At 36.5% G+C, this 27,248-nt stretch overlaps 1 protein-coding gene and 1 long non-coding RNA gene across 2 annotated transcripts in view; both read right to left on the bottom strand.

The window, feature by feature from the left end:
* Nucleotides 1-22,714, bottom strand: part of TM2D1 (TM2 domain containing 1) — a 33,605-nt gene extending 10,891 nt beyond the window's left edge. Inside the window, exons 1-5 of the mRNA XM_084872993.1 lie at nucleotides 22,525-22,714; nucleotides 20,483-20,557; nucleotides 19,209-19,317; nucleotides 17,209-17,300; nucleotides 3,464-3,537 (exon numbers count right to left, since the gene is read on the bottom strand). Of these exons, the coding sequence (XP_084729119.1) occupies nucleotides 3,464-3,537; nucleotides 17,209-17,300; nucleotides 19,209-19,317; nucleotides 20,483-20,557; nucleotides 22,525-22,681 (507 nt within the window). The 5' untranslated portion in view covers nucleotides 22,682-22,714. The remainder of the gene's footprint in view (nucleotides 1-3,463; nucleotides 3,538-17,208; nucleotides 17,301-19,208; nucleotides 19,318-20,482; nucleotides 20,558-22,524) is intronic.
* LOC311618492 overlaps nucleotides 1-27,248 on the bottom strand; it is a 700,613-nt gene that overhangs the window by 408,837 nt on the left and 264,528 nt on the right. The window lies entirely within an intron of this gene.

Below are 27,248 nucleotides of genomic sequence, written 5' to 3'. Positions count from 1 at the left end.
TATGTTTAGCATACAGGATTAATAAGTTTTTTTTTTCTTCAAGAAGTTTATGTGTGAAAGTTCAGATCTGGTGTAAAAGTTAAGGAATAATATATATAATTCAATGCTAAAATGAGTTACATATATTAAATTCCACACTAATGAGATATTCTATAAATTTGATTAATGTATTTATAAAATTCATAAATGATTGAAGATTATGCTTTTCTGAATTTCTGCTTATGTAGTTATTAGTCCTTTAAGGAAATCTACTCTGAAATATCAATAGAAATGAAAATGAAAGTGATTTCTTCCATAATATATAGAATTTTTTTTAATTGTCACAAAGAACCCAACATACTTCCTTCTAACAACTTTCTACATTAAAATTACCTTCTTCATCTTTCTGATTTGTGGCTGTCTTGTCTCCACTTAACAGAAGAAACTCTTTTCTTTTTGTTTGACAGGATACACATCAGTGGTTTAGGTGTAATTTTAAAATGTCCAGATTGTGTGAGAAAAGAGGTTTAAATTGAATCCAAATATTTTATTTTTTTCTGATTAAAAAAACTTAAATTGTCTAATCCTTCATGATTACACAAACATATACAAGCACAAAAGAATGAGTGTTTTAAAATCTTTGGAACTGCCTTATGAGGTATCACTGATTTAGTTTTTGGTAGAATGCACAAAATAACTGAATTAATTCTATGGATTGTTTTACGCCATTCATTGACCTGGGACACTTGCATATTTTTAAGAATAACAACAACAACCAAAAGAAAGAAACTTTCAAGTTTATTAGCAAGTAGATAAACTCATGGAAATATTTTCAGTATATACAATATAGCAACATGTAAAGCTTACTTTAGCAATGTGTGATTATACTCTTTGGTTCAAAGATGAAATAACTAGAGCTATTTTTTAAGAGGATTTTTCTGGATTTATGTTATAAACACTGTGAAGCAAAGTATGTTTTTATAGGTCTTGAATTCATGCACAATATGTTTCTGGGATCACAGCCCAATAGAAAAACACTGCGATTCACTAGGGAATAATATTTAATGGAAAAAAACCAGGGATGGAGAAAATAAAGAAGGAAAGGAGAGTAAACAAAAAGATCATGAGAAGTTGGAAAAAATACATTTGTAACATAGTTTCTGATTTTTATAGTAAAAACTTATTTGATTTGCTGGAAAAAAAATTTTCTAATATAGTCAACATCATGTTAAGTGTATCAAATGACATTTAGAATAAGGCTAAAGATCTTATTTGGCTGCATTTGAAAACTGATTTATTTTTCCTCCATTCTAAAAGCAATCTACAGTGGCCATACCTATTAAAATGTCTTTTTTTATTTTAATTTCTTTATTAAGGTATCACATATTTGTCCTCATCCCCCCATTCTATCCCAAACCCCTCCCCACACATGCCTCCATCCCCCTGTTGCCCATGACCACTGAAATGTCATATTTAAGAATATTTATTGCAGAATTTCAAACATTCTAAACCTCTCTCAATAATTTTTTAATGTAATCGTCTCAATTCTAAATCTTCAAGAAAATAACTATTTGTTCTGAAAAGTTCAGGCATACATGTACCAGAAAGTAGTAGCTAAATCAAAAAAGCTCTATAACTTGATATCATATATAATAAAAGGATAATATGCAAATTGTCCCCTCATCTGGGAGTTCAACAGGAGTTTGACCAGAAGGTAGGGCCAGCCCACCCAGGGTCCCTCCTCCTGGCCAACCCCGCCCCTGATTGCCCCCACACCCCAACTCTGATTGGGGCAGGATGGGCTGGCCAAATTTCCCTCCTCTCTCATCACCTCCTCCTCGATCCAGGCGGGCCAGCTGGACCCCACCCATGCAAGAAAGCTATAATGTAAAGATATCACCAAAGAAAGAACCCAATATGAAAATATTAACTAAATGGTTGACACTAAATTCTGGATATCTGAAAGAATCCCAATAATACATTAAGTTCCTTGGATCCTCAATTAAAGTGAGAAACCATTTCAAAGCATATGTGCACAAGTTCCTTAGCCTCATCATGTCTGCTTGCCTGTCCCACAGTCAGAGAAGGCAGGATATTTGGTTAATAAGCATGTTTATGAATAAAGACAGGAAAATCCCAACTTTAAAACCAAATATTTTCCTTGTTTAATTCTGGTATCTTATTGGTCCATATGTTGCCTCCTCCTCACAGTATGCTACCAAAACCTCCTAGACTTTGACTTTCTTTTAAGGCATAAGGATAGCATCAAGCAGACTGAACTGAGGATTGGAAATACAGTATGAGAAAGAACAGCAAAACTGATGATGATCAAAATACATACTGACACACTTGTTGAAGACATTAGGTGCTCCATAAATGCTTACTGAAATGCTGTTTTGTGACATTTGTTATGATAAATTCATCTTTCTCTAATTTAAGAATCCTCATGAGTTAACCACAACCAGTTCAGTATAATTTAATAGAAAACATCTGGTGGCACTTTTAAATGCCTAGGGATAGCATTTCACAAATTATGCCTGCCTCCACAGCACTGTAGTAGCAAAAAAATGAGGCAGACACAGAGAAACAGAGATGAATATCAGGAGAGTCCTGATACATCATTTTATTATATTGATTTGATCTTACCGGGGACCAGCCCCACTCTTTAATTATCTACAGAGAATCCAGGCATTCCTTTTCTCTTTTTGGCTTAAGAGAGATTTCGGTTTCTATAATTTGCAACTAAAAAAATACTAATCTTTTGCTTGTCCAATGCAAAAGAAAATCTTGTTTCTGACTTCAGATGTCTATATGTAAATATCAAATCCCATCAATATCCTAGTATATTAATTGACCATGTGGCTGTGACTATCAGGAAAAGAAACAATAAGTCTGAGAAATAACCCCAATCCTTCTTAGGGATTCATAATATACACTATAAAGGATTCTGAGAAGTTATCCAGTAAAAAAAATCTCTTTAAATCATTTGAACTCACATTTACAAATCATATTTCAATATACAATCCTTTTTTTTTTATGCAGTTATAGCTTTTAGAACTACTAATTGGTAGAGCACAGGTTGGAAAATGCTACTTGGAAACATGGCCAGGATCCCTTGGATATAGCATCTGAAGGAAAATTGAAAAAGCATTCTTAACCGCTTCCTAGTATATTTAAAATATATCAGAAGATCACAGACATCATATTTGAATGTAAAAGTAGTTCATCTTCAAGATTAAAACTAATTTACGACTTAGCTGATGTGGCTCAATAGCTGAGTGTCAACCTATGAACCAGGTCACTATTTGATTCCTAGTCAGGGCACATGCTGGGTTGAGGGATTGATCCCCAGTAGGGGGCATGCAGAAGGAAGTTGATCAATGATTCTCTCTCATTACTGATGTTTCTCTCTTGCTTCCTCTCCCTTCCTTTCTCTGAAGTCAGTAAAAATATATTAAAAAACAAACACAAAAAAATAACTTACCTGCATTGAAATAAGAATGAAATCAATTAGGCTCCCAATTCCACAAAATCCTACAGTGCAAAACTTTAACAAACCTAGAAAAGAAGGTAAAATCATTTACACCTGGAAAATCTTACAATTATTAACAAACTTTTCCATTTCCCAATAAACCATTATATATAATACAAACTCTTTATATCAAGAGTATAAAACTAACACTTAAAAAAATCAAATCTTCACCTGAAAATATGAGAAAAGTTTAAAGGTTCCTCTATATAGAAAAACCAAAACAAAAATAAATATTACGAACTGAAAGAAAAACTCAATGTAATCTTACAAAATTTCTTAAGAGAAAAGGCATGAGGAAATAAATCTTTAAATCTCAGTAAATAAAAGGTAAAGAACAACTTTTAATCCTAAAATCTTTATTTATTCATTTAGACTTAATATATTGTGTCTAAATTACAATATACATTTATAGTAGAATGTCCAAATACAAGGAACTGGAAAAATAATCAGGAAAAAATACTGATATTATACATTTTAAAAAATTATTAGTAATCTAATTATCTTGAATTTATCCTATATATTTTTCCTAGCATCTCGTATTTATTAGTTCTACAACAGTTCTGTGCACTATATATACACCTCTGTTATTGGTTCCAACTTTAGAGCTAAGATACTAAATAGATGACAACAGAACATATACAAGATATAACACAAAAAACATGATGGTGAAATCAGAAAAGGCAGATTGGGAGTGAGGGTGGAATGAGTAATCTCTCTTCTATATTTAAACTTGAGTTGCTTTCCAGATATCCCATTTGAGACATAAAAATGGTATGAAGCAAGACTCTATGTGAAAGGGCAGTTCTAAGTTTCAACTATATACAGATGCCGGCTAAAATCACAGAGTGGATGAGATCACCTCCTGCACACAATTTGGAAATACACAAAGACTGAAATATGTGGGTACATTAGATTACTTTGCCCCTTCCTAGTATTACACAAATAGAATAATGTTGTAAGTACTAGATTAATACTTGTTGGAAATAATTTAAAAACTTAAAATATAACAATTATATGAAATTATTCTTTTAGTTTTCTTTAAAACACTTATCTACTTAATATTTTATATTTGATTACTGTCTCAGGGAAGCCCCACTGGGAAGTGTTTTGTTTTTTTTTCTTTTTATTGATTTTAGAGAAAAGTAGAAAGTAAAAAAGAGAGGGAGACACATGAATTCGTTGTTCCACTTATGTATTCATTTATTGATTGATCCTTGTATGTGTCCTGACCAAAGATCAAACCCGCAACCTTGGTGTATGGAGAAGACATTCTAATGATCTGAAGTATGCGGCCAGGGCTGAGAAGCATCTTTTAACTGTTTAATTTACTCCTGTGTCTAGTACTTACAACACTGTCTGGCACATGGTAGATGATCAATATTTGTTGAATGAGTGAATAAATTTTTTCAGTCTTTCTGTTTCCTAAAGATCCCTAACTTTTTATCCATCACCTTACATAACAATTCCTTTAATTACTTTTTCATTGGTTGCATTTTATTGTTGCCCAAGGAACAGTCAGTATATTTATTATATTTCAGAAATGTATCCTTTTCCATCTAGCATTTATAAATTTGGAAACATTTCCCTTCCTTCAATTTGTTTATTAAAAAAAAATTTAAGAAGATCAATGAAACCAAGAGCTGGTTCTTTGAAAGGATAAATAAGACTGATGAACCTCTAGCCAGACTCATCAAGAAACAAAGAGAGAGGACCCAAATAAACAAAATCAGAAACGAAAGAGGTAAAATAACAACTGACCCCACTGATATACAAAGGATTGTAAAAAAAAAATAAATAAATACTACAAACAACTCTACTCCAACAAACTTGACAACCCTGACAAAATGGACACATTCCTAGAAAAATACAAACTTCCAAAACTCAATCGGGAAGAAAAAAAAACTCCGAATAGGCCGAAAACTACTGATGAAATTGAAACAGTAATCAAAAAGCTTCCAGCAAACAAAAGCCCTGGACCAGATGACTTCACAGGGGAGTTTTACTGAACATTCAAACAAGAACTAAAACCAACCCTTCTCAGACTATTCTAAAAAATTCAAGAGGAAGGCATACTTCCAAACTCTTTTTATGAAGCCAGCATTACCCTAATCCCAAAACCAGATAAAGACACCACAAAAAAAGAGAATTACAGGACATAGATACTAAAATCCTCAACAAAATTCTAGCAAGCCAGATCCAGCATTACATTAGAAAGATCATACATCATGACCAAGTGTGATTTATTCCAGAGATGCAAGGCTGGTAGAATATCCAAAAATCAATAAATGTGATACATCACATAAACAAATTGAGAAAGAAAAATCACATAATCATATCAATTGATGCAGAAAAGGCATTTGACAAAGTCCAACACCCTTTTCTGATAAAAACACTCAGCAAAGTGGGAATAGAAGGATCATCCCTCAACATAATAAAAGCCTTATATGACAAACCTACAGCCAACATCATACTCAATGAGCAAAACCTAAAACCATTTCCCTTAAGAACTGGAACAAGACAGGGATGCCCACTTTCACCACTCCTGTTCAACATAGTACTGGAAGTGCTAGCCACAGTGATTAGACAAGAAGAAGAAATAAAGGCATCCAAATTGGAAAAGAAGTAAAATTGCCATTATTCACAGATGACATGATACTGTACATAGAAATCACTAAAGAGTCCATAAAAAAATTATTAGACTTAATAAATGAATTTGGCAATGTAGCAGGATACAAAATTAATGCCAAGCAATCTATGGCATTTTTATACACCAATAGTGAACTTATAGGAAGAGAGATTAAAAAAAAAATCCCATTTACCATTGCACACAAAAAAATTAAGATACATAGGAAATAAACTTAACTAAGGAGGTAAAAGACCTCTACTCAGAAAACTACAGGACGTTGAAAAAAGATAAAGGAAGACATAAAGAGATGGAAGAACATACTATGTTCATGGATTGGTAGAATCAATATCATTAAAATGTCCATACTACCCAAAGCAGCCTATAAATTCAATGCACTCCCCATTAAAATACCAATAGCATGTTTCATAGACCTAAAAGAAGTCTCCAAAAATTCATCTGGAATAAAAAAAGACCCCGAATAGCAGCAGCAATCCTGAGAAAGAAGAACAAAGTAGGTGGGATCTCAATACCAGATATCAAGCTGTATTACAAAGCCACTGTTCTCAAAATTACCTGGTACTGGCACAAGAACAGACATAGACCAATGGAATAGAATAGAGAACCTAGAAATTGACCCAAACCACTAAACTCAATTAATATTTGGCAATGGAGGTAAGAACATACAATGGAGTCAAGAGAATCTTTTCAATAAATGGTGCTGGGAAATTTGGTCAGACGTGTGCAAAAAAATAAAACTAGACCACTAACTTACACCATACACAAAAATAAACTCAAAATGGATAAAGGACTTATATGTAAGACAAGAAAGCATAAAAATATTAGAGGAATACTGAGGCAACAAAATCTCAAACATATGCCAAAGCAATATCTTCACTGATACAGTTCCTAGGGCAATGGAAACTAAAGAAGAGATAAACAAATGGGACTACATCATAATAAAAAGCTTCTGCACAGCAAAAGAAACCATCAACAAAACAACAAGAAAGCCCACTGCACAGGAGAACATATTTGTCAATGCTATCCCTGATAAGGGTTTAATCTCCGACATTTACAGGGAATTCATACAACTTAACAAAAGGAAACAAACAAGTGCTGGTGAGGATGCAGAGGAAAAGGAACCCTCGTGCCCTGCTGGTGGGAATGCAGACTGGTGCAACCACTGTGGAAAACAGTATGGAGTTTCCTCAAAAAACTAAAAAATGGAACTCCCATTTGACCCAGTAATCCCACTTCTAGAAATATATCCCAAGAAACTAGAAACACCAATCAGAAAGGATATATACAACCCTATATTCATAGCAGCACAATTTACAATAGCTAAGATTTGGAATTAGCCTAAGTGCCCATCAGCAGATGAGTGGATTAAAAAACTTTGTTACATCTACACAATGGAATACTATGCTGCTATAAAAAGGATGTTAACTCCTACCATTTGCAACAGCATGGATGGAGCTAGAGAGCATTATGCTAGGTGAAATAAGTCAGTCAGAGAAAGATAAATATCACATGACCTCACTCATTTGTGGATTATAATGAACAACATAAACTGAACAAAAGCAGATCCAGAGACAGAGAAGCATCGATCAGATGCTCAAACCTCAGAGGGAAGGTAGGGGAGGGAGGGGATAAAGAAAAGAGATCAACCAAAGGACTTGTATGCATGCATATAAGCATAACCAATAGACGCAGACAACAAGGGGTGAATGTGAGAGCAGGATTGGGGGTTTTGGGAGCAATGGGGGAATATGGACACATATATACCTTAATCGATTAAAAAAAAAGTTTAAAAAGTATTAAGAATGATCAAAAAAAGTTTGTCTTTAATTATCTGCTATTCTATGAAGATAATATAACCATGTCAGTCAGAGCCTTTGCCCTTATCATGCCCTCTCCCAATGATGTCTTCCTGTAGCTCTTCTCATTTCTCAAACTGTTTCTTTAGAGAAGTCTTACTAATCTGCCAGTCTAAAGCAGCATGCCATCCGAAACCCCTCCCCCACCCCAAGCACTCTATCACATCTCTCCTATTTCCCTCATGGTGCTGATTAGATCTGTAACAGCCTCATTCACTGGTTTGCTCATTTCATTCTGTCTTCCATTGCGAGGTAAATTCCTAAAGGCAGGATCCTGTCTATCTGTCTTATTCAAGTGGATTCCTTGAATAGTACCACAACAGACAGCAAGAGTTTGATAAATCCTTCTTGTATGACTATCAAAATGCCAGATACAATCTAAATGTCAAACAGGGAGGAATTGTCTCAAAATATTCCGGTGCATCTATCAACAGGAAAAAATATTACACAACTGGTTCAAACAATGGTGTGAAATGGTATTTGTTGGTAAATATCCTTCACTAAACAGAGAAAGATAATGAGATCATTAAAATTTAGATATTTTGCTGCTGAACCTCTTTTGAAGAGTGCTTCAAAATGAACAGAAGTTCCTGTTCAGACAAAATCTACACTAAGAGAAACATGCAAATTAACCATCACTCTGCCAGCCACGCCCACCAGCCAATCAAGAGCATGTATGCAAATTAGCCGAACCAAGAATGGCAGCTGGCCACATAGTTGGAGCAAGCAGGAGGCTTGGGTTGCCCTTGGTGATGGAGAAAGCAAAGCTTCCTGCCCGCCCTGGCCGACCCCGGTCTTTGCTCAAGGCTACAAAGTTTCGATTATAGAAGACAAATAAATCCCAGATACTTGCTTCCAGTCAGCCCTGGCCTCCTCACAGAGGTGCTAAAAAAAAAAAAAAGAAAAAGAAAAAGACAAAAAGAAGGGGCTGGGAACTTGGGTTGCCAGGGGCTGATCAGGCCAGGATGGGCATTAAAGTTTGAAAAAAAGAGACAAAGTAAAAAACTTAGGCTAGTACATGGCACATGGAAAACATTTGATAAATGTTAGCCCAGCTGCTACTTGTGCTACCACAATTTCTACTACTATAATACTACACTTAATATATTCAAGAAATTTAGACAGCATAAATCCACATTATTTATAATAGCATCATCTAACCTAGTCTCATCTCTTGCAAATTCCTTCTGCCTGTGCTATAGCCCAACAAACTAACCAACGTTTTCTTAATGTGCCCTGCTCTTGTTATCTCCTTCATCTAACTCTGCATTTATGTGTGCTACACTGATCTCTACCTTGCCCCCTTATTCCCCACCACTATTCCCAATCATCTAGCTGACCCCCAATAGTATTTTAAACCTTCTAGGAAGTCTTCTCCAATGCCCCCAGGATGAATTTAATGTTATTCCTAGATATTCCCCAGCACCTTTAAGTTGCAGCATAGTACATATCCCATAGTATGATTTATTTTGAATTTATTATTTGTCTGTCTTCCCTTATGCTTCCATGAGCAACTTGAAATCAGAGCTGTGTTATTCCCATGCCTAGTCAATATGACTACAAAAGGAACAAACTGTATCAAATAAGTTATCTCACTTGTAAATAAACACTGATCAACTAGAACAAAAAGTAGCATACATTCTAAACAACATTTATTAAAACCAACATAAACCATTACTCTTATAGATTTCATTATCTTGAGCATCAATACCAATGTTTTAAAAGATGGGATATTTGTGAACTACCAAGAGTAGATGGACTTTTTCCCCCTTCCCCCCAATAAACAGTCATCTTTGTACAAACCTTATTTATTAACTTCTTATTATGGAAAAACTATCAGCTTTAGATATTTTTAAAATATATATTTTATTGATTTTTTTTTTACAGAGAGGAAGAGAGAGGAATAGAGAGTTAGAAACATCGATGAGAGAGAATCATCAATCAGCTGCCTCTTGCACACCCTCTACTGAGGATGTGCCCGCAACCAATCGAACCTGGGACCCTTGAGTCCGCAGGCCGATGCTCTATCCACTGAGCCAAACCGGTTTCGGCTCAGCTTTAGATTTTTAGAAAATTGTTTTAAAACTCCAAATAAAAGTTTTTCTAAACAAGAAGAATCCATTTTTATCCCAAACAATTACTATTGTAGATATATTCTTTCAAAAAGATTATGTTCAGATAACATTAATAAAGCTCATGTTTTGAGTGTATTTCATTTATACTTGGTAACTTAAACTTTACTAAAAACACAAACTCAAAGAAAGGATTTATCTGGATAAAAAATTAAAAGAACAGAGATTAATTTGGGGCATTTAAAAAATTTGGGGGTATTTTTTTTATTTTATTGCAGGTTGAGTCTTGCTAATATTCCTCTGTCCACATAACGATTTCAGAAAACACAGATTATTTCATATTGAAGTTGCTGTTGCCAAACCACAAGTGTTCTATAATAATCTGGTTATCATTATTCTTTTTGTGTCTGTGCCTATAAAGGAAAGCTTTCAAATCTTAGAAAAGTTTAACCTACAAATCCCTTTATTTGTCCTATATGGATATTATATGCCAGTCCAAGCTGGTAACTTCAAACTTAGAGAAAAAAAGAGGAACAATATAATCAAAGATGTTTAAGATATGGGCTTTAAAACATACAACACTTTGTTATTCTCATAATAAGAAAATATTTACAATTAAATGAATACGACTATGAAAAGAGCATCTCTTCTATTAACTACTTGAAAAGAGCTACCATCTTTGAGAATCTATAATCTTTTAATGCTAACCATCTTTGAGAATCTATAATCTTTTAATGCTACAGAGAGGCAACACAAAATATGCTAGCTCTTGCATAGAAAAAAAGTCACAGTTACCACAATTAAAAACACAAAGACAGAATATTATTTTAAAATATAAGGCATTGTGGTGAAAAATAGCTTCTAGCTAAAGTAGCACTGCTATGTTGGGAAAAATCAATTAAAAGAAATTAAACTGGATTTAATATAGATTACAGCATAGGATATATAGTCAATAATGTAATAATTATGTATGGTGCCAGATAGGTACTAGAAATATAGTTTCAGGGAGGGAGTACACTTTGTAAAGTACATAATTGTATAACTACTATGCTGTAGACCTGTAACTGAAATAATATTAAATGTAAACTGCAACTGAATTTTAAAAATAAATAAATAAAAAGAAAGCTATACATTGTTTTTTAAAAAAGCAAGATTTTTGCCTGGCCAGAGTGGCTCAGTGGTTGAGCATTGATCAATGAACCAGAAGGTCACAGTTGAATTCCTGTTCTGGGTATATGTCGGGGTTGCAGGTTTGATCCCCAGTGTGGGGCATGCAGGAGACAGCCGATCAATGATTCTCTCATATCACTGATCTATCTCTTTCTCTCTCCCTCCCTCTTCCTCTTAAATATTTTTTTAAAATATTTTTAAAGAAATATTTTCAAATTTGCCCATCTGACTTTTATTCTTTAACAACAAAGTCATAACTGTGGAACAAGAAATGTAAAATATACAGAAAGATAATTTTTTTATTTTAAAAAAATATATATTTTATTGACTTTTTTACCGAGAGAAAGGGAGGATAGAGGGATAGAGAGCTAGAAACATCGATGAGAGAGAAACATCTACCAGCTGCCTCCTGCACACCCCCCACTGGGGATGTGCCCTCAACCAACGTACATGCCCTTGACCGGAATTAAACCTGGGACCTTTCAGTCCACAGACCGACGAACTACCCACTGAGCCAAACCGGTTTCGGCAAGATAATTTTTCTTAAAGGAATTTTTGTATTTTTATCAAGTTTTATGCAATTTCACCCCCACCCCCACAAATTTCCCTTTTTCAATCCTGAAGTAAAATTTATACAGTGAATTATCATATTCATCACTAAGTTACTTTTAAAAAACAGGCTTCATATGTACATGACTTACATTATTCTGTTCTTATAAAACTCCAATGACCATAAACAAAAGAAGTATTTTAAAAAGTTATCTATAAATATAACCACTGCTTTTTGTAACCATAAAATTTTATAAGATTACAATTAAATAGAATTATATGCCAGTCAACATTGTTTTATCCAGTTAAGAATTTTTTTAAATGGAAGTAATCTTTAAATCGAAAATGCCAAAATTCCTTAACCTTGGATTCATAGTAAAAATTAAAATTTAACTACAAAATTTAAAATTTAAAAACACTGTAATTTGATATAGTATTTTATATTAATTGATAAAACTAATCTTTAACATTAAGATAGCTTAAATGCAAGTAAGATACAGATAAAAATACTTGAATGCTTAAAGAGATGAGGATTTTCAGTTAAAGATAATGATTCTGACATGCCCACTTAGCAACTCTCACACCAAAATCCCACTAAAAAATGGTAAAGAGATTTTTAAAATCACAAACCCAATGGAATAAAGATAATGGAAGATAACAAAAATTCAGGAACTATAACACAGACCTAATCTTGAGAAAGCTTTATCCTAAATCAACAAATGATAACAAATTCAAAGAAATTGTTGAATTAATGAACATCCACTGGTTGTTGTGATAATAAAGTAAGTTATTTAAAGATTTTTTTTAATACCTTTACACTGAGCCATAAAGTTAAATGTTATTTATATTTGAAGGTTTATAGAATCTCAGACTCAAACTAAAAGGTTTTCTTTGACTGAAGCTAATAATAGATTGTAGTAGCAGTGGTCAGAGAAAGGCAACTCCTGCCAAAGTTAGTGAACAACATTCACTAACCAAAGCTAGAGAGTTTTATACAGAGCTTTATACCTATAGTTTGATCGTACAAGGAAAAAAATTTCACAATGCACATATCAACATATTATTATGTGCTGCAATAAGTCAAAAACTTTAACATACTATAGGACATTATAGCTCATGGGACAAGCATTACAAGAAGTTAAAATGCCACTCATTATGCCAAATACTTAAAATATATTCACTATTCAAAATCATCACAGAATAAACTGTTCTAAAGAACAATGTTTTCTCCTTCCTCCTAATCTTTTTTTTTTAATATATTTTATTGATTTTGCACAGAGAGGAAGGGAGATAGAGAGTTAGAAACTCGATGAGAGAGAGTCATATATCAGCTGCCTCTTGCACACCCCCCACTGGGGATATGCCCACAACCAAGGTACACGCCCTTGACCGGAATCGATCCCGGGACCTTTCAGTCCCCAAGCCGACGCTCTATCCATTGAGCCAAACCGGTTTAGGCCCTCCTAATCTTTTAAAAACTTTTTTAAAGTTAGAAATCCTTCAAAAAATCTATAACAATAAAAGGGTAATATGCTAATTAGACCAGACGTCATTCCAGAAGTCCTTCCTGACAAAGCCGGGCCTTGAGGGAAGCCAGCCTGGAGGGAAGCCAGCCTGGGTCCCAGGTGCCTGCAGGAGGCCAGAAGGAAGCAGCTCAGGACCTGGGTGTCTGTCAGTGGCCAGAGGAGAGAAGCAGCCAGGGTACTGGCAGCCAGAAGGAAGCCAGAAGGAAGGCCTGCGCTTGCATGAATTTTCATGCATCAGGCCTCTAGACTATATATATATAAATGTGTGTGTGTGTGTGTGTGTGTGTGTGTATAATCCTAATCTCTTAAAGAGAACATAAAAAGAAAATGCAAGGACTAAGGCTTTGGCAGTATTTTAACTATTTGATATCACCATGTTATTTTACTTTCTCATTATGAACCTAGTTTCTCTGTCTAACCATGCATCCATCCATCCATCGCATCCATCCATAATCTAAAAAGATTAATACAGACTAAATGATTTTTGTTCTGGTAACTTGGGCACTTCCCATGCATATTATATGGCTTTCCACTGTTATCAAAAGGTATGGTTGCTGTTACAAATGGCATGAATGTGCAGTTATACCGTCATCTGGCCAAGACTACTAAATCAATCTCTCTTCAGCTTACTCTGCCACCAGTCTTTCTCTGTTTAAGATATTACCCACAATTCCTCCAGTTTCATCTTCCTGAAATATAAATCTGACCATGATACTCCTCTGCTTACAAACTTTTAGGGCTTTTGACATTAAAGGGTAAAGTCCACACGCCCTAAGAAGACTTCCAAGTCTTTTATAATCTGACCACAGAATACCTGTGCAGTTACTTTTCACCTCCTGCCATCATTCCTTCTACACCACAGGCTAATGTAGCCACCATTCTTTCAACATGTATGCTCCTTCATACTTTGCTTTTTTTTTTTTTTTTAGGTATATAATTTTTTTTTAATTTTTTTTTATTAAATTATTATCTGTGTACATATTTTACCATCCCCCCCCCTCCCATACATACCCCCCCTCTCCAGAGTTTTGTGTCCATTGGTTGGACTTATATGTATGTATACAAGTCTTTCGGTTGATCTCTTATCTCCCCCAGATCTCCCTCCCCTCCCTGCTATAATTTGACAGTCTGTTTGTTGCTTTACTGTCTTTTTGACATGCTATTCCCATACTGCCCTTACTCGCTCTAATCAGCTTATCTTTCAAAACACAGTTCAAATGTCACCCCATCCAAGAAGGCCTCCCTCACACTCCAAGAATGACAAAATCGTCACTTTCTGTGCTCACATAGCACTTTGCTATGGTTCTATAATAGTGCTTTGTCATAAATTGACCTACAAACATATTCATTTTCTTTATAGCCAATATGAACTGTGATCATCATTATTTCCAGAGCACTTAGTTACTACTTCCTTGAAGGTGGTAAATACTGAATAAATGTTTGTTAACTGAATAAATCCATGTATACAGTATTTTAAACTTTGACTTCTATTTTAGGACCTTATAACACTGAGCTTCAAGTAGGGCTGTCAGAAACATACTTCCCAACACCCTCACAGTGAAGATTCTTCTTTGATCTCTAGTGCGTAGCAACATGAAAAGAATAAGATTTGCTTTGCTCGCTGCAAAAAAGAGCATTCAGAAACTTTAAATTTGCTCAGTGAAGAGCTAATGTAGAAGCGGAGTACTACAGTAAATAAAGCATGATCTCTTGAGCCAGAAAATTAGAGTTCAAATTCAGGTCACTGAGTGTCCTTGGGCAAATCTCTTAATCTCTTGACAATTTCCCTATCCATAAAACAAGAATGATAACAACAAATATGTCACAGTATAAAGCAAGGCCTCTAGAGTCAGTAAATCCCTTAACCTCTCTGGCGACAATTTTTCTACCTGTTAAAGATTTAAAGAGGATGATAAACTCAAGAGAGATGCAAGGCTTAAATAAGGGCTGACATGTCAAAGTACTGCTTAAATAAAAGCTATCATCAAATGTAAACAGTTTTCATAAACTTTACTAGCTATGGTAAATGTGAAGAATCTAACTAAGAGGAAGGTATAGGGAGGGTTGCTAAGGGTAATAAAAGTCAGGCTCCAGCTTATGCTGGCTTCCGTAGTTCTATTCCCAAGCCAACACTGAGAGAGGTTCAGATAGAAGAAAATATTTTTTTGGAGAAATGCTCATTTACTCATAAAATATTTATTGAGCTTCCACTGTGTGCCCAGCATTAGCAATGACAGCTCAGATCCACTGTCCTAAGTAAGTGACTATACTACCTCGAGTATGTATTCTCATAAAGATGGAGAGAGATGAAAATATCAGTATCTCTTATCCAAACTGTAGTATAGAGCCTTATATTAACAGAAGAATATTAATTCATGCACTGGAGTGGGGAGGGTGGGGTCCCTTAGTCCAGCCTGCCCCTCTCACAGACTGGGAGCCCTCAGGGGACATCCACAGGGAGCGGGCCTAAGCTGCAGTCTGGCCTCCCTCTGCGGGAGTCGACCGGACTGATCAGGGGAAGGCACCAGCCCCATCACCCCGCTGCTGCAGCCACTGCCAGTCACCGCAGCCGCCAAGGTGTTTTCATCAACAAGGACTCCAGTCCCTTCACCATGAAAAAATGACAACTTTCTTTAGGCATTTTCAAGATGTGTCTTTCATAGGATATGACATTTCTTTCTTTTTCATTTTTATTCTCACCTGAGAATATGTTTCCATTGATTTTTAGAGTGTGTGAAAGAGAGAGGGAAGGACAGAGAGAAACATCAATGTGAAAGGAACTTTGATTGGTTGCCTCCTGCATGAGTCCTGACCTGGGTCCCGGCCAGGGAGGAACCTGCAACATAGGTACATGCCCTTGATCAGAATCGAACCCAAACCCTGTGGTCGGCAGGCCAAGGCATTATCCACTGAGCCAAACCTGCAGGATATGACATTTCTTAGCCCTTCAGCAGTGAACCTTCGTTTTTTCCTCCAGGAGTGAGGTGGAAAAACCCTAGATCACCTTTTTGGATTCTTATTACCCAAGTTAGCAAGAACATTATCAGTGGCATATAAGGAGCTTAGCCAATGAGCGGTCAGAAAAGGTGTTTTCCTCTGCTGCTCATGCGCAGAGGCAGGACTGCTGCCAAGACGAGTCTGGCTCACCCCCATCTCCAGGCCTGCCCAAGACTCTGCCGTGGCTTGGGCAGGCCCGCTCTGGCTCTGATCAAGCTTGTACCACGGTTGCACTCCGGCCCGGCTGAAGCCTCTGCCACCCCGCCCTCAGCTGCTTGGCACCAAGGCCTATAAGTAAGGAGTGGCCTGGGGTGTTCTGGGACCCTGGCCTCTCAGGGCCTAGACACAGGCCTACAGGCTCTGAGCAGCCTGGGCCCCGAGGATGTTCCCGGGACCCAGGTGGCTGGACGCCTGGGCATGCAAATTAACCCACTATCTTTCTTGGGTTAATTTGCATAGTCATTCCTGATTGGCTGGTGGGTGCCACAGAGGTATGATCAATTTGCATCTTTCTCTTTTATTAGTGTAGATTCTACTCCAGGTACATGGAACTTTTGTAACTGTTAATAATATGCAAAGATTCAATCTATAAGAATAGGTATATGCCTTAACTGGTTTGGCTCAGTGGATAGAGCATCAGCATGCGGACTGAAGGTTTGATTCCGGTCAAGGGCATGTACCTTGGTTGTGGGCACATCCCAGTAGGTGGTGTGCAGGAGGCAGCTGATCAATGTTTCTCTTTCATCGATGTTTCTAACTCTCTATCCCTCTCCATTCCTCTCTATAAACAATCAATAAAATATATATATTTTTAAAAAAGAATAGGTACATTTACCTACCACACAAGGTTCACAAGAACTTTTTTTTAATGAAACATACTCACCCAAGGCAGGGTATCCAAGGTAAAATCGATCTGCTCCCAACCATCCAAGAAAAAGAGACAGTGCAACAGCCACTTTATATGAATAGCCATTTCTGCATGAAATTAAGAACCTGAGTGTCACCTTCAGCATGTAACGTCTTAGAAAACAAAACTGCTAGTTATTATTTATTTGTTAATTGGTTCATTCATTCATTCATTCATTCAGTTAATGCTTTTTGAATAGCTACTGCATCTCAACAACTATTCTAGGCTATTGGAATATTTTAATGAATAAAAGAGACAAAGATCCCTGCCCCTACAGCACTAACAATCTAGTGGCAGCAAACAATAAAAATATTTACAGTAAATCATCTATTAAAAAAGCCATACATTTATGGAAAAAAATGGAACAGGGTGTGAATCCAGAATGCTAGGGATACAAACAGGAGCCATTTAAATAAGGTGATTAGAGGGCTTACAGGGAAGGTGATATTCGGCAAAGACCTTAGGGAGGTGAGTTAGTCATGTCATGCCTCTGAAGGAAGTGTCCCAGACAACACACTGCTATTACAAAGGCAGCACACCTTACATGGCTGAGGTCTGTTAAAGAGGACAGTGTGGTAGGAGTAGAGGGGGAAAAGGGAAGAATAAAAGACAACATCAAAGAGGGCAGCTCATGCAGGGCCATGAATAGACTCTGCCTTTTACTATGAGAGATAATAGAAAACTACTGTAAGGTCCAAACTGAGTACTAGCTAACTGTTCTCAACAGATGACACTCTTAGTTACTGTATTATCTATAATAATAAAAGCATAATATGCTAATTAGACCAGACGTCCTTCTGTCCATCCAGAGGAAAGCCAGGGCTGCAAGGGAAGCTCTGATCCCAGGTACCTGCTGGCAGCTGCAGGGAAGCCCAGGTCCCGGGTGCAAGAGGGAAATCAGTGCCGGCAGCCAGGGGAAGGAAGCCCTACTCTTGCACAAATTTCGTGCATCGGGCCTCGAGTAGCCTATAATACCTTAGACCAGTACTTAGTAAATTGTCATTTGAAAAGTTTAAGGTAGAAATATCAATCTATAAATTTCAAAATTTTCTAAACCATATCTAAATACTTTGGAAATAATTCCTAACAATTTTTACTTTACTAATGAGAACGCTTAGAATCCAAGAATCCTAAATGATTGGCTTAGCAAGATAGAATCTAAAGCCACTCATTAATTCAATGAAGTAAGGTCAAAAGAAAAAAAAAAAAAAAGGCTCTAATAATAATTTCTAAGAATTCTAATAGAACTTGTAAAGCCAAACAGTGGTTATTTTTTTAAAATAAATTCAAATAGGTATCATCAAATAACTGCAATAATGTACAATTAAAAGGTAAAAATACAGTGCCAGCAATTAATAAAAGTGAATAAATACTAAGTTTTATTTAGCACAAAGCAAAAATAGAGGAATAAAATGTTAGCTTTACCGAAGCAAAATTAAAAGCAAACTTAAAAGTCCTTTAAACAAACAATATTGCTAACAAAATAAAGCCATTTATCTTAATATCTCAAACTAACATTTGAATTGTTTTATATTACCATGCATCATCCATGCCTATTACAAAAAAAGTTTCAAAATTCCCTTAATATGCAAATGACTTAATATTTCGCATTCTTTTAATAGCACAGGTACACAGTCCTTTATTTTGAACTCTAGAAATCCCCCAAATTTTGAGAACAGAATTTTTTCCTAACTCATTTGGGTAGTCTAAATGACTGAACTAACATGACATAAGGCCATTCAGTCTTCATTTATCCCAAGTAGTGAACAACAGAGTTTTACTTGGTTGATAAATTGCATTTATAAAACAATATAATATCACACTTAAAGTAGAAGTTTTCTGATGAAAGCAAAACGTTAAAAGTTAAATTAGTAAAGAATTTTCCCCATAAGTTAACTCTTTATCTCTTCACTGTATGCAATCAAGATACAACATAAGCAAGTGATTTGAAAATGTAACTTCAGTAAGGTACTTACACATTTCGGCAAGATATGGGCTTGAGAAAACCAACTTCATGTCCAGTAAAATGTGTTTCATTGCCACTGAAATCTTTACAAATTATCTTGGGTGCTGGAAAACATTCAACTAAAAGCAGAAAAAAGGCAAGAAACCATTTTTTCTTTTAGGAAAGGTGTGATTATGTGTTGTTTTTTAAGACTAGCAAAGTACACAAGAGAATATAACATATAGCAAACCACCTTCCAATAGAACATCTGACATGAGATTTTAATTTAGATAGGAAAAGCTACATTATAGATAGATATCTAGATAGATAGATAGATAGACAGACAGACAGACAGACAGGCAGACAGACACAGACAGCCAACCCTGGCTGGGGTAGCTTAGTTAGTTGGAGTGTTGACCCATGCACTGAGACGTTAGTTGTTGGTTCAATTCCTGGTCAGGGCACATGCAATTCCTGGTTGTGGTATTATACATATTTTAGAATAGATGGTCCCCAAAATCATTAAGTGAGGGTTTACCCATTTTAAAAACATCTCTAAGAAAATACTGATACAAAAAAGAAAAAAGAATGATGCATATTTAAAATCCTTACCATACTGTTCTCATACTTAGGATGTACCCAAGTACATATATATTTTTTAATATATATATTTTTATTTTAGAGGGGGAGGGAGAAATAAAAACTTTAAGGATGAGAGATAGCCATTGATCAGCCACTTTCTGCCTGCACCACACTAGGGATTCAGCTGGAAACCCGGGCATGTGCCCTGACTGGGAATCTAACCATGACCTTCTGGTTCATAGGTAGAAGCTCAACCACTGAACCACGCCAGCTGGACTACCAATGTATATTTTACAAGTCCATAATGTGGTTGATACAGCTGCTCACTGTACCTTATTATACTATCAGTCTCATTTCAAGTTCTTTACAAGTAATTAAAAATCTGAAGCAGCACCTTTGCATAAAATAGTTTGGTGAATAAAGGGCATCAAGACAGCTATATAAATCGATCCCAAAGGTTTAAAAAAAATGAATGAAACCACAAAACTTCCCAGTTTTATAATTAAAGAGAATAAAATTCTTTTTAAAATGCTGTAGCCAGTTCTCCAATTTTAAGTTGTCCTGGAAACTAAATAATGTTATAACTCAAGAAAACACACACACACACACACAAAAAAAAAAAAAAAAAACCACAATACATTAATGACTTTTAGTGATCATTCATTAATCTAGGAAATTATGTTTTAAAACTTATTTTTAAAGACATGTTTCTGGAAGTCTTACCATGAGCTGTGTAGTTTGTACAGTTAACTGGTTCTTGTGTAGCATCACTTATTTTGGGATCTTTACAAATATATTTATGAAAAGTTAAGGAAATGTGAACTCTATTCCAACACAAAACATTACCATCTGTTTAATATCTCATATATACTTATATTTATATTCACATGTAAAGGGAGGGTGTTAATTTACCCAGGTCAAAAAAGACAAGCACAAACATATCATCAGTATCAGTAAATAATACCTGAACATTAATTTATTACAGGAAAAGTATACTAACTTAATGTATACTAAAAGCTCTAGCAAAGAATCCCATCCTTAAAGAACATCAGTTAGGGTTTCAGCACAGAGCACACACAAAAAAATGAAAATAAAAATATTTACCAAATGACTGTAAGAAACCTTTAAGGTTTAAAAAAAAAAAGTTTCCAGAGATTTGACTGAACTAATTTATGGGGTCCCAAGTACTGCCATCTACATAATTTCATGCAACTTGAAAACCCTGTGAGGTAAGATTCCCACATAATTATTCCCACATTACAGAAGCACAAACTGAGGCTCAAAGTCTGAGTGACTTCTCCAAAGTCATATAAATGATGGCTTGCAAAATCAGGTTTCCTGACCCCAAGCCTAGGGCATGTGCATCAGACTGCAGGGCAGATGGCGCTTTATATGGGTCTACATGGTCTCGCCAAGAAGATTTTAAGCCTTTTGAAACAGATATAATAATTATATCCTTACAGATATTTAAAACATTTGTGTGCTTTTCTGTTTCCTAAATGTTCTTATTGACACTATAATGAGACAAGTAAGAAATTGACAAGATGTCTCTGTTTAAGGTTTTGAGTCAGCATTTGGAAATCTCATGTTTATGCCAGGAGTTACAGATATTTTCCAGTTATCACCACCTTATAGTCTTATATGCTCAGCCACTTCTCTCTAGTGTTCAAAAAGCACAACTCTTCATATTGCCCAATTATTTTCTTTGCGAGAATGGCCCTGACCTTTTTGCCAAGAAAATAACTCAACCTGCTAAGTTAATGATTCTCAAACTTCAACAAAATGGTATTCAGCAAATAAGAGCTGTTCTGCAAAAAAACAAACAAACAAAAAACCAAATAACCACTGCCTCTCCTCAACTTACATAAAAATACTATAGGATAGAATTTTCTTAATTTTAAGATCCCCCCTCCTAAAATCTTTATCTCTGACTTCCTATATTAATTTTTCTGTTATGCAATTTGTATCCAAGTATCTAATTTTGTACAAAAGTGGCTATTTTAATTTGAATGCAGCTCCCATTTCATATTGTCCCTCAGTTTATCGGAACTGTTACATTGAATAGACCCACTCAACCCCTTCAACTTTAGTTTTCTCTTTGGTCAATAAACAGCTAACACCTATCTTTCCATCTACGTGCCAGACATTGCTCTAAGTGGTTTACCTGCTGGGCTCATTTATCACCACAGACCTTTACATTGGTCCGTTATCTATATTTTTTTCATCATGAAAAAACTTAGCTCAAATCGTTTGTCCTCGGTTACAAAGTGGAGCAGGTATTTGTTCCCTGACAGTCTGGCATCGCAAGGGAGTTTGAGAATGATAAAAAGGTAAATGATACATGTAAAGTGCATGAACCATGGGCAGCACACCCTGGCTGGTCTCACCCAAGACGGCAAACCTCCAGGGTAGGCCTTGCCGATCATTTTATTACTGCTGCCTTTGATTAGGACCTGGCATACTTCAGGGCCTGTGTGTTTGTGGAACAAACCGTCCCACCAGTAAAAGTAAAATAAAAACAAACAAACAGGTGGGACAGAAGGAAAAGCGCCAACAATCCTAAAATCCCAAGGAAATGTATGTACACAGGGTGACCAGTTTTTCCCAATCAATCCTCGTCTCTCCTCACCCCCCAGCTCCCCCCGGGGCCTTAGAGGCCACAGGTCCCCGCTCCGGTCAGCACAAGCCCAGCCTGCGGCCGGCGCCACGACCCAGCCGCCGCCCCACGTCCGCCTCTCCCCGGGGAGCCCCTCACAGAGGATATTGTCCCACTTTGAGGTCCTCGCACTTAGGCGGCTCCTCGCCCCCGGCGGCAGCAGCTCCCCAGGGCCCCGTGGAGACTGACGCGAACCACAGGACACCCAGAAGCCGGACAGTCACGGTGTCCAAGGCTGCCGGCCCGGAGGGCCAGGCGGCCGCCATGCTGGGGACCGGCGCGTCCCTCGCCCCTTCCGGTTCCGCCTTCGCTGGGCGTGGTCGGGAGAAGGGCGGGGGGAGGGGGGGGGCGAGCTCTTAAAGGGACCAAGCCCTGGCTGCTCGCTGGTTCACCTTTCGGTTGGCCCGCTGACTCAGCTGGGAGAGCGTTGGCTGGCTTTGCAGAGGGGGGAAAAAGGAGATGGCTAACTCCAACCATTTCCTGCTAACCCTTCTCTGGCTTTTCTACAAACAGCCCCGCGACTTGATAAACGCTTTGCAAACATCTCCATTAGGCCTGGTTGGATTGGGGTTTGCAGATAAGGAACCTGGCTTAAAGGACACCTAATAAGCATGTTGACCTTATGACAGGGTTGGAATAAAGGGGATATTTGTCCGATTTCAGAGTCTGCGCTCTTGTGATGATGATAGAATGGCCTCCCTGTTATCCTAGAGAATTGGTGGAAGGCTGCTGTGAACCGTAGCTAAGGATGCTAGCACACAGCTGGGCGTTGCACCCTTCTTTTCCTTAGTCAAGTTTAGGTGAGGGAAAGGGCCTATGACAGGAGGCCAAAGAGATTACCACCAAGTGAAACGTTGGAGGTTTTGTTTTTGTTTTGTTTTTTAAGATTTTATTTTTTTACTTCATTTTAAACTCTACATTAAATAACTACAATATTTTAGAAAATCATTTTGTTTATCGTTTTAATTTAGGATGTTTGTCTGATACTATAGAACTAATATAGAGCAGTTCCATTGAAATCCTGTTTCCAGCTTACAGGGCTCTGTCCAATTCCTTATAGTGCAGCAAGGTCTTCAACAGAAAAGTAGAATTATTATTTCTCCAGAGAGCCATAAGAGATTAGAACTGGATTATAGTTGTTGTTGTTGTTGTTTAGTAAATGTGCTTTATTGGTAACGAGGATATTTAGGTATCACTGTTTTGTCTAACCCAGTGATCGGCAAATTCATTAGTCAATAGAGCCAAATATCAACAATACAACAATTGAAATTTCTTTTGAGAGCTGAAAACCGACTTCTGCGCATGGCCACTAAGTTTCAATCGCACTGTACATGCACGCTCATGCGTGGTGTTTTGTGGAAGAGCCACACTCAAGGGGCCAAAGAGCAGCATGTGGCTCTTGAGCCGCAGTTTGTCGACCACAGGTCTAACCTAATGGCTCCAAAAACTAAGTGAACATGTGATTCACCAGGGTGCTGTTCAAGATGTAAATTCATGGGCCTCATCCCTAGAAATTCTGATTTCTGGTTCAAAATAGGGGAACCACTTTTCTAATATAATTCCTTTATTTGCAGGTGAGTTATTGGTTATTGCAGACACATTCGGTGGTTTGAAACTAGGACTTGATCTTTGGCTTTTCAGTTGAGCTGGTTGTAATTAGACAAACTGAAAGCCGCCGAGGAGTTGGAGGGTTTTTTTCCCCGCTATCCCTTTTTTCTACATTTTTATGCTAAAATTTCTATGATGGGAATATCTTTTATACTGACCAAATGTATATTTTTAAGTGAAAGTTTAATCCTTTTTTCCTAATGTGAAAGTATTAGAATTTGAATGGTGCCTCTCCGTCCACGGTAGCACTGATTTTGAGAATTGTATTATGCTGTGATTCCCACACTTTATGGAGCATCAGGGTCAACAGGAGCTCTGGCCGGGGTGGCTCAGTTGGTTGGGTCAGTCATCCAATTCACTGAAAGGTTGCTGGTTTGATTCCCAGTCTAGCCACATGCCCAAATTGTAGGCTCAATCCCTGGTAGGCAACTTGCAGGCAGCAGCCAGTCCAAGTTTCACTCTCACATTGTTTCTCTTTCTATAAAAATCTAATTAAAAATCTTGTAAGAAACTGCACAAAAACAGGGTGGGCCGCACAAGCAGTTTCTGAATCTGAAGATGTAAGGTGGGGTAGGATAATTTGCATTTCTAATGAGTTCCAAATGATACTAATATTGCTGGCATTGCTGGTTCTGAGATTACAACTAGACCACACTTGGAGAACCTTGGGATAGTGTACTGTATTAAGAGAAGTATAATTTTGGAATAGGAGGACATAAAATTATTTAAATAACATTTTAGTATTATAATTATATTCAAAATTTTTGCTAAGCCATGACTGTGCTTTTTTTTTTTTTTTTTTTTTTTTTTTATCTCCTTCCTTGGCCATGTGCTGTCCAGGCAAATGCCACTCATAATAAGCCTTCTATTCTCTTTAGCCAATAGACAGCTCAGTAATTATGATACGTTATTTCTAATTTACTTTTAAAGCTTTATTTGAAATACAAGCATGTAAATTGGCTTTCAGTTATGTATTCATAAAGAATAGGTGGTTACTTGAGCCTGGGCAACTAAGCAACACAATACCTATCTCTTCTCAATATGAGTTAGGACTGCACCCCCTTACTCTGTTAAACAGGGGTCCAGTAGCTGTCTCAGTGAGGGCTACTTCTCTGGCACCCACTAAGATCCAGTGACAAAAGTGTCACCTTTTCCAGGAATCAGTGAGAAAAGCTGGTGTCCTGTAATAGGTGTTTTTTGGGGGGCTATGGAACACCACCAGGATCCTCCCCCTTCTCCCCCACCAAGGTCAGGGAAGACATGAGGCAGCATCAAACTTTTTGTACATTTACAACCCCACCTTGTGAGTCCATGCTCTCTCTAAGAACCAGCTGGTTTGGAGGAAAAGCAAGTAACTTCTAGTTCTACTCATGAACCTAGAAAACAAATTCTTAAGAAGATGGCTATTTTAAAAGTAGAACATTAATGCTTAAAAGTTTAAGTAATAGGAAATTTGAAATATACTAGTGTAATGATTAAACTTTAAAATTTTTCCTATATGGTCAAACTAAGATTAGAATGGATAATCAAGTCACTTTGCATTGTTTTTATGTGTGTATTTGTGAACCCTCGCCAGATCTTTTAAGTCTTTTGTCATTTGCAAGCAGTTGTTATTTTACTCTGATGCTTTTGCAAAAGTGTTTCTGCAAAGATGGTTTCATCTTCAGAGAAATTCATGGAAAGGACTCTGACACTCTAAAATACAGGGTTCTAATAAAATTTCAGATCATATCATTAAATTAAGGTGACCAGATTTTAACATTGGTAAAGCGAGACACCATTGACCAGGAGGAGGGGGGGGGGGGGGTGGGAGGGTTCCTGATTAAAAATGTGGTCTATATGTTAATAGCATGAAAAGACATAAGTCCTTCTGCTAATGCTAATTTCTTCATCCCCTTAAGTTGTTTTCTGAAAAAATTCCTATATTTTGGAGAAAGATGCAGCAGTATTTAAATATCTTTTATGTTTCTGTGTCCTAAAATATAATTCTTCCCGCCATGCGAAATAGAAAATTCACCATTACATTTCTCACATTTTACCATGTAATTGCTTTTGGTTTTTTTAATAAAAAGAAATTCACTTCTTAGATCACCGTTGAATTTGCATCCTCTTCTCAATATGAGTTAGGACTGCACCCCCTTACTCTTTTCTTACTCATTATGTTAAAAATCTAAAAAATATAATTTAAAATTATATTATAAATTATCATATACATATTGCTTAAAAAACAGTAAGTATGTACATAATTACATGAACATATTTTATTGTTAGTTTATAAATTAAATTAATTTGATTGTTATAAAGTAACTATATTTTAAAATTTTTTTAAATTTTAATCTTATATTTCTTTCTAAATAATAACAATACTAACTTGTATCATTTTTCCTCTGAATTTGCCTTAGCATAAGTCATGTCACTTTCAAGACCAGTGCTAGACTTTTTGCTGCCACTATAAAATATAAATAATACGAGTACTGTCTGCTAAATTCAAGAAAAATTATGTATTTATGAAATAAATAAATAAATTACTTACCTAAATTATCTGAATAGCTGATTTGTAATGACATCATTTGTTTAACTAGCTTACTAGCACGCAGCACGATGTGTATTGTCTGAGAGACAGTTACAAAATGTTTTCGTCCTTGCCAATCGCAAAAAATGCCATTGTTCATTAAGTCCAAACAATGGTGCTCGAATTCTAACAACTGATCAACAATGCGAACTTTGATAAGCAGTTCTCGATAATCAGTTCTCAACAATTATTTGTTATTATTAAAGTTTAACATTATAAAATTAACAAAAATAATATAAAACTTATATCCTGGCTAAATAGCCACATGGCTGCTGAAAACCATATATTCCCTTCCCGTTCTCCCGCCGTTCCCTAGCTTGTCATGCATTCTTTCAAAAAATCGGAACTTTTTTTAAAACGCCGCGGGACGTGGGACAAATTGTTAAAAATTGGGACTGTCCCGCCAAAATGGGGACGTCTGGTCACCTTACTTTAAGGGCTTCCTCTGTTCTGATGCTCCTATTGCTCAAATGTTGCCTACGGCTCCTAAAACACCACTTTCGCTCCTTGGTGAGACAGACATAACAGGAAGGAGCCTTCCCACCACTGGAGGACCAACAATGCTTTAATAACTGACTATTGTTGCTTTCCAATGATTGTTCAGTAATGCTTTAAGGAAAGGTCTCACTCAAAAGGGGAAATTCAAAGTATAA

This window comes from Pipistrellus hanaki, assembly GCF_964339955.1.
Source record: "Pipistrellus hanaki genome assembly, chromosome: 2".
NCBI lineage: Eukaryota > Metazoa > Chordata > Mammalia > Chiroptera > Vespertilionidae > Pipistrellus > Pipistrellus hanaki.
This window is presented reverse-complemented; position numbering and strand designations above follow the sequence as displayed.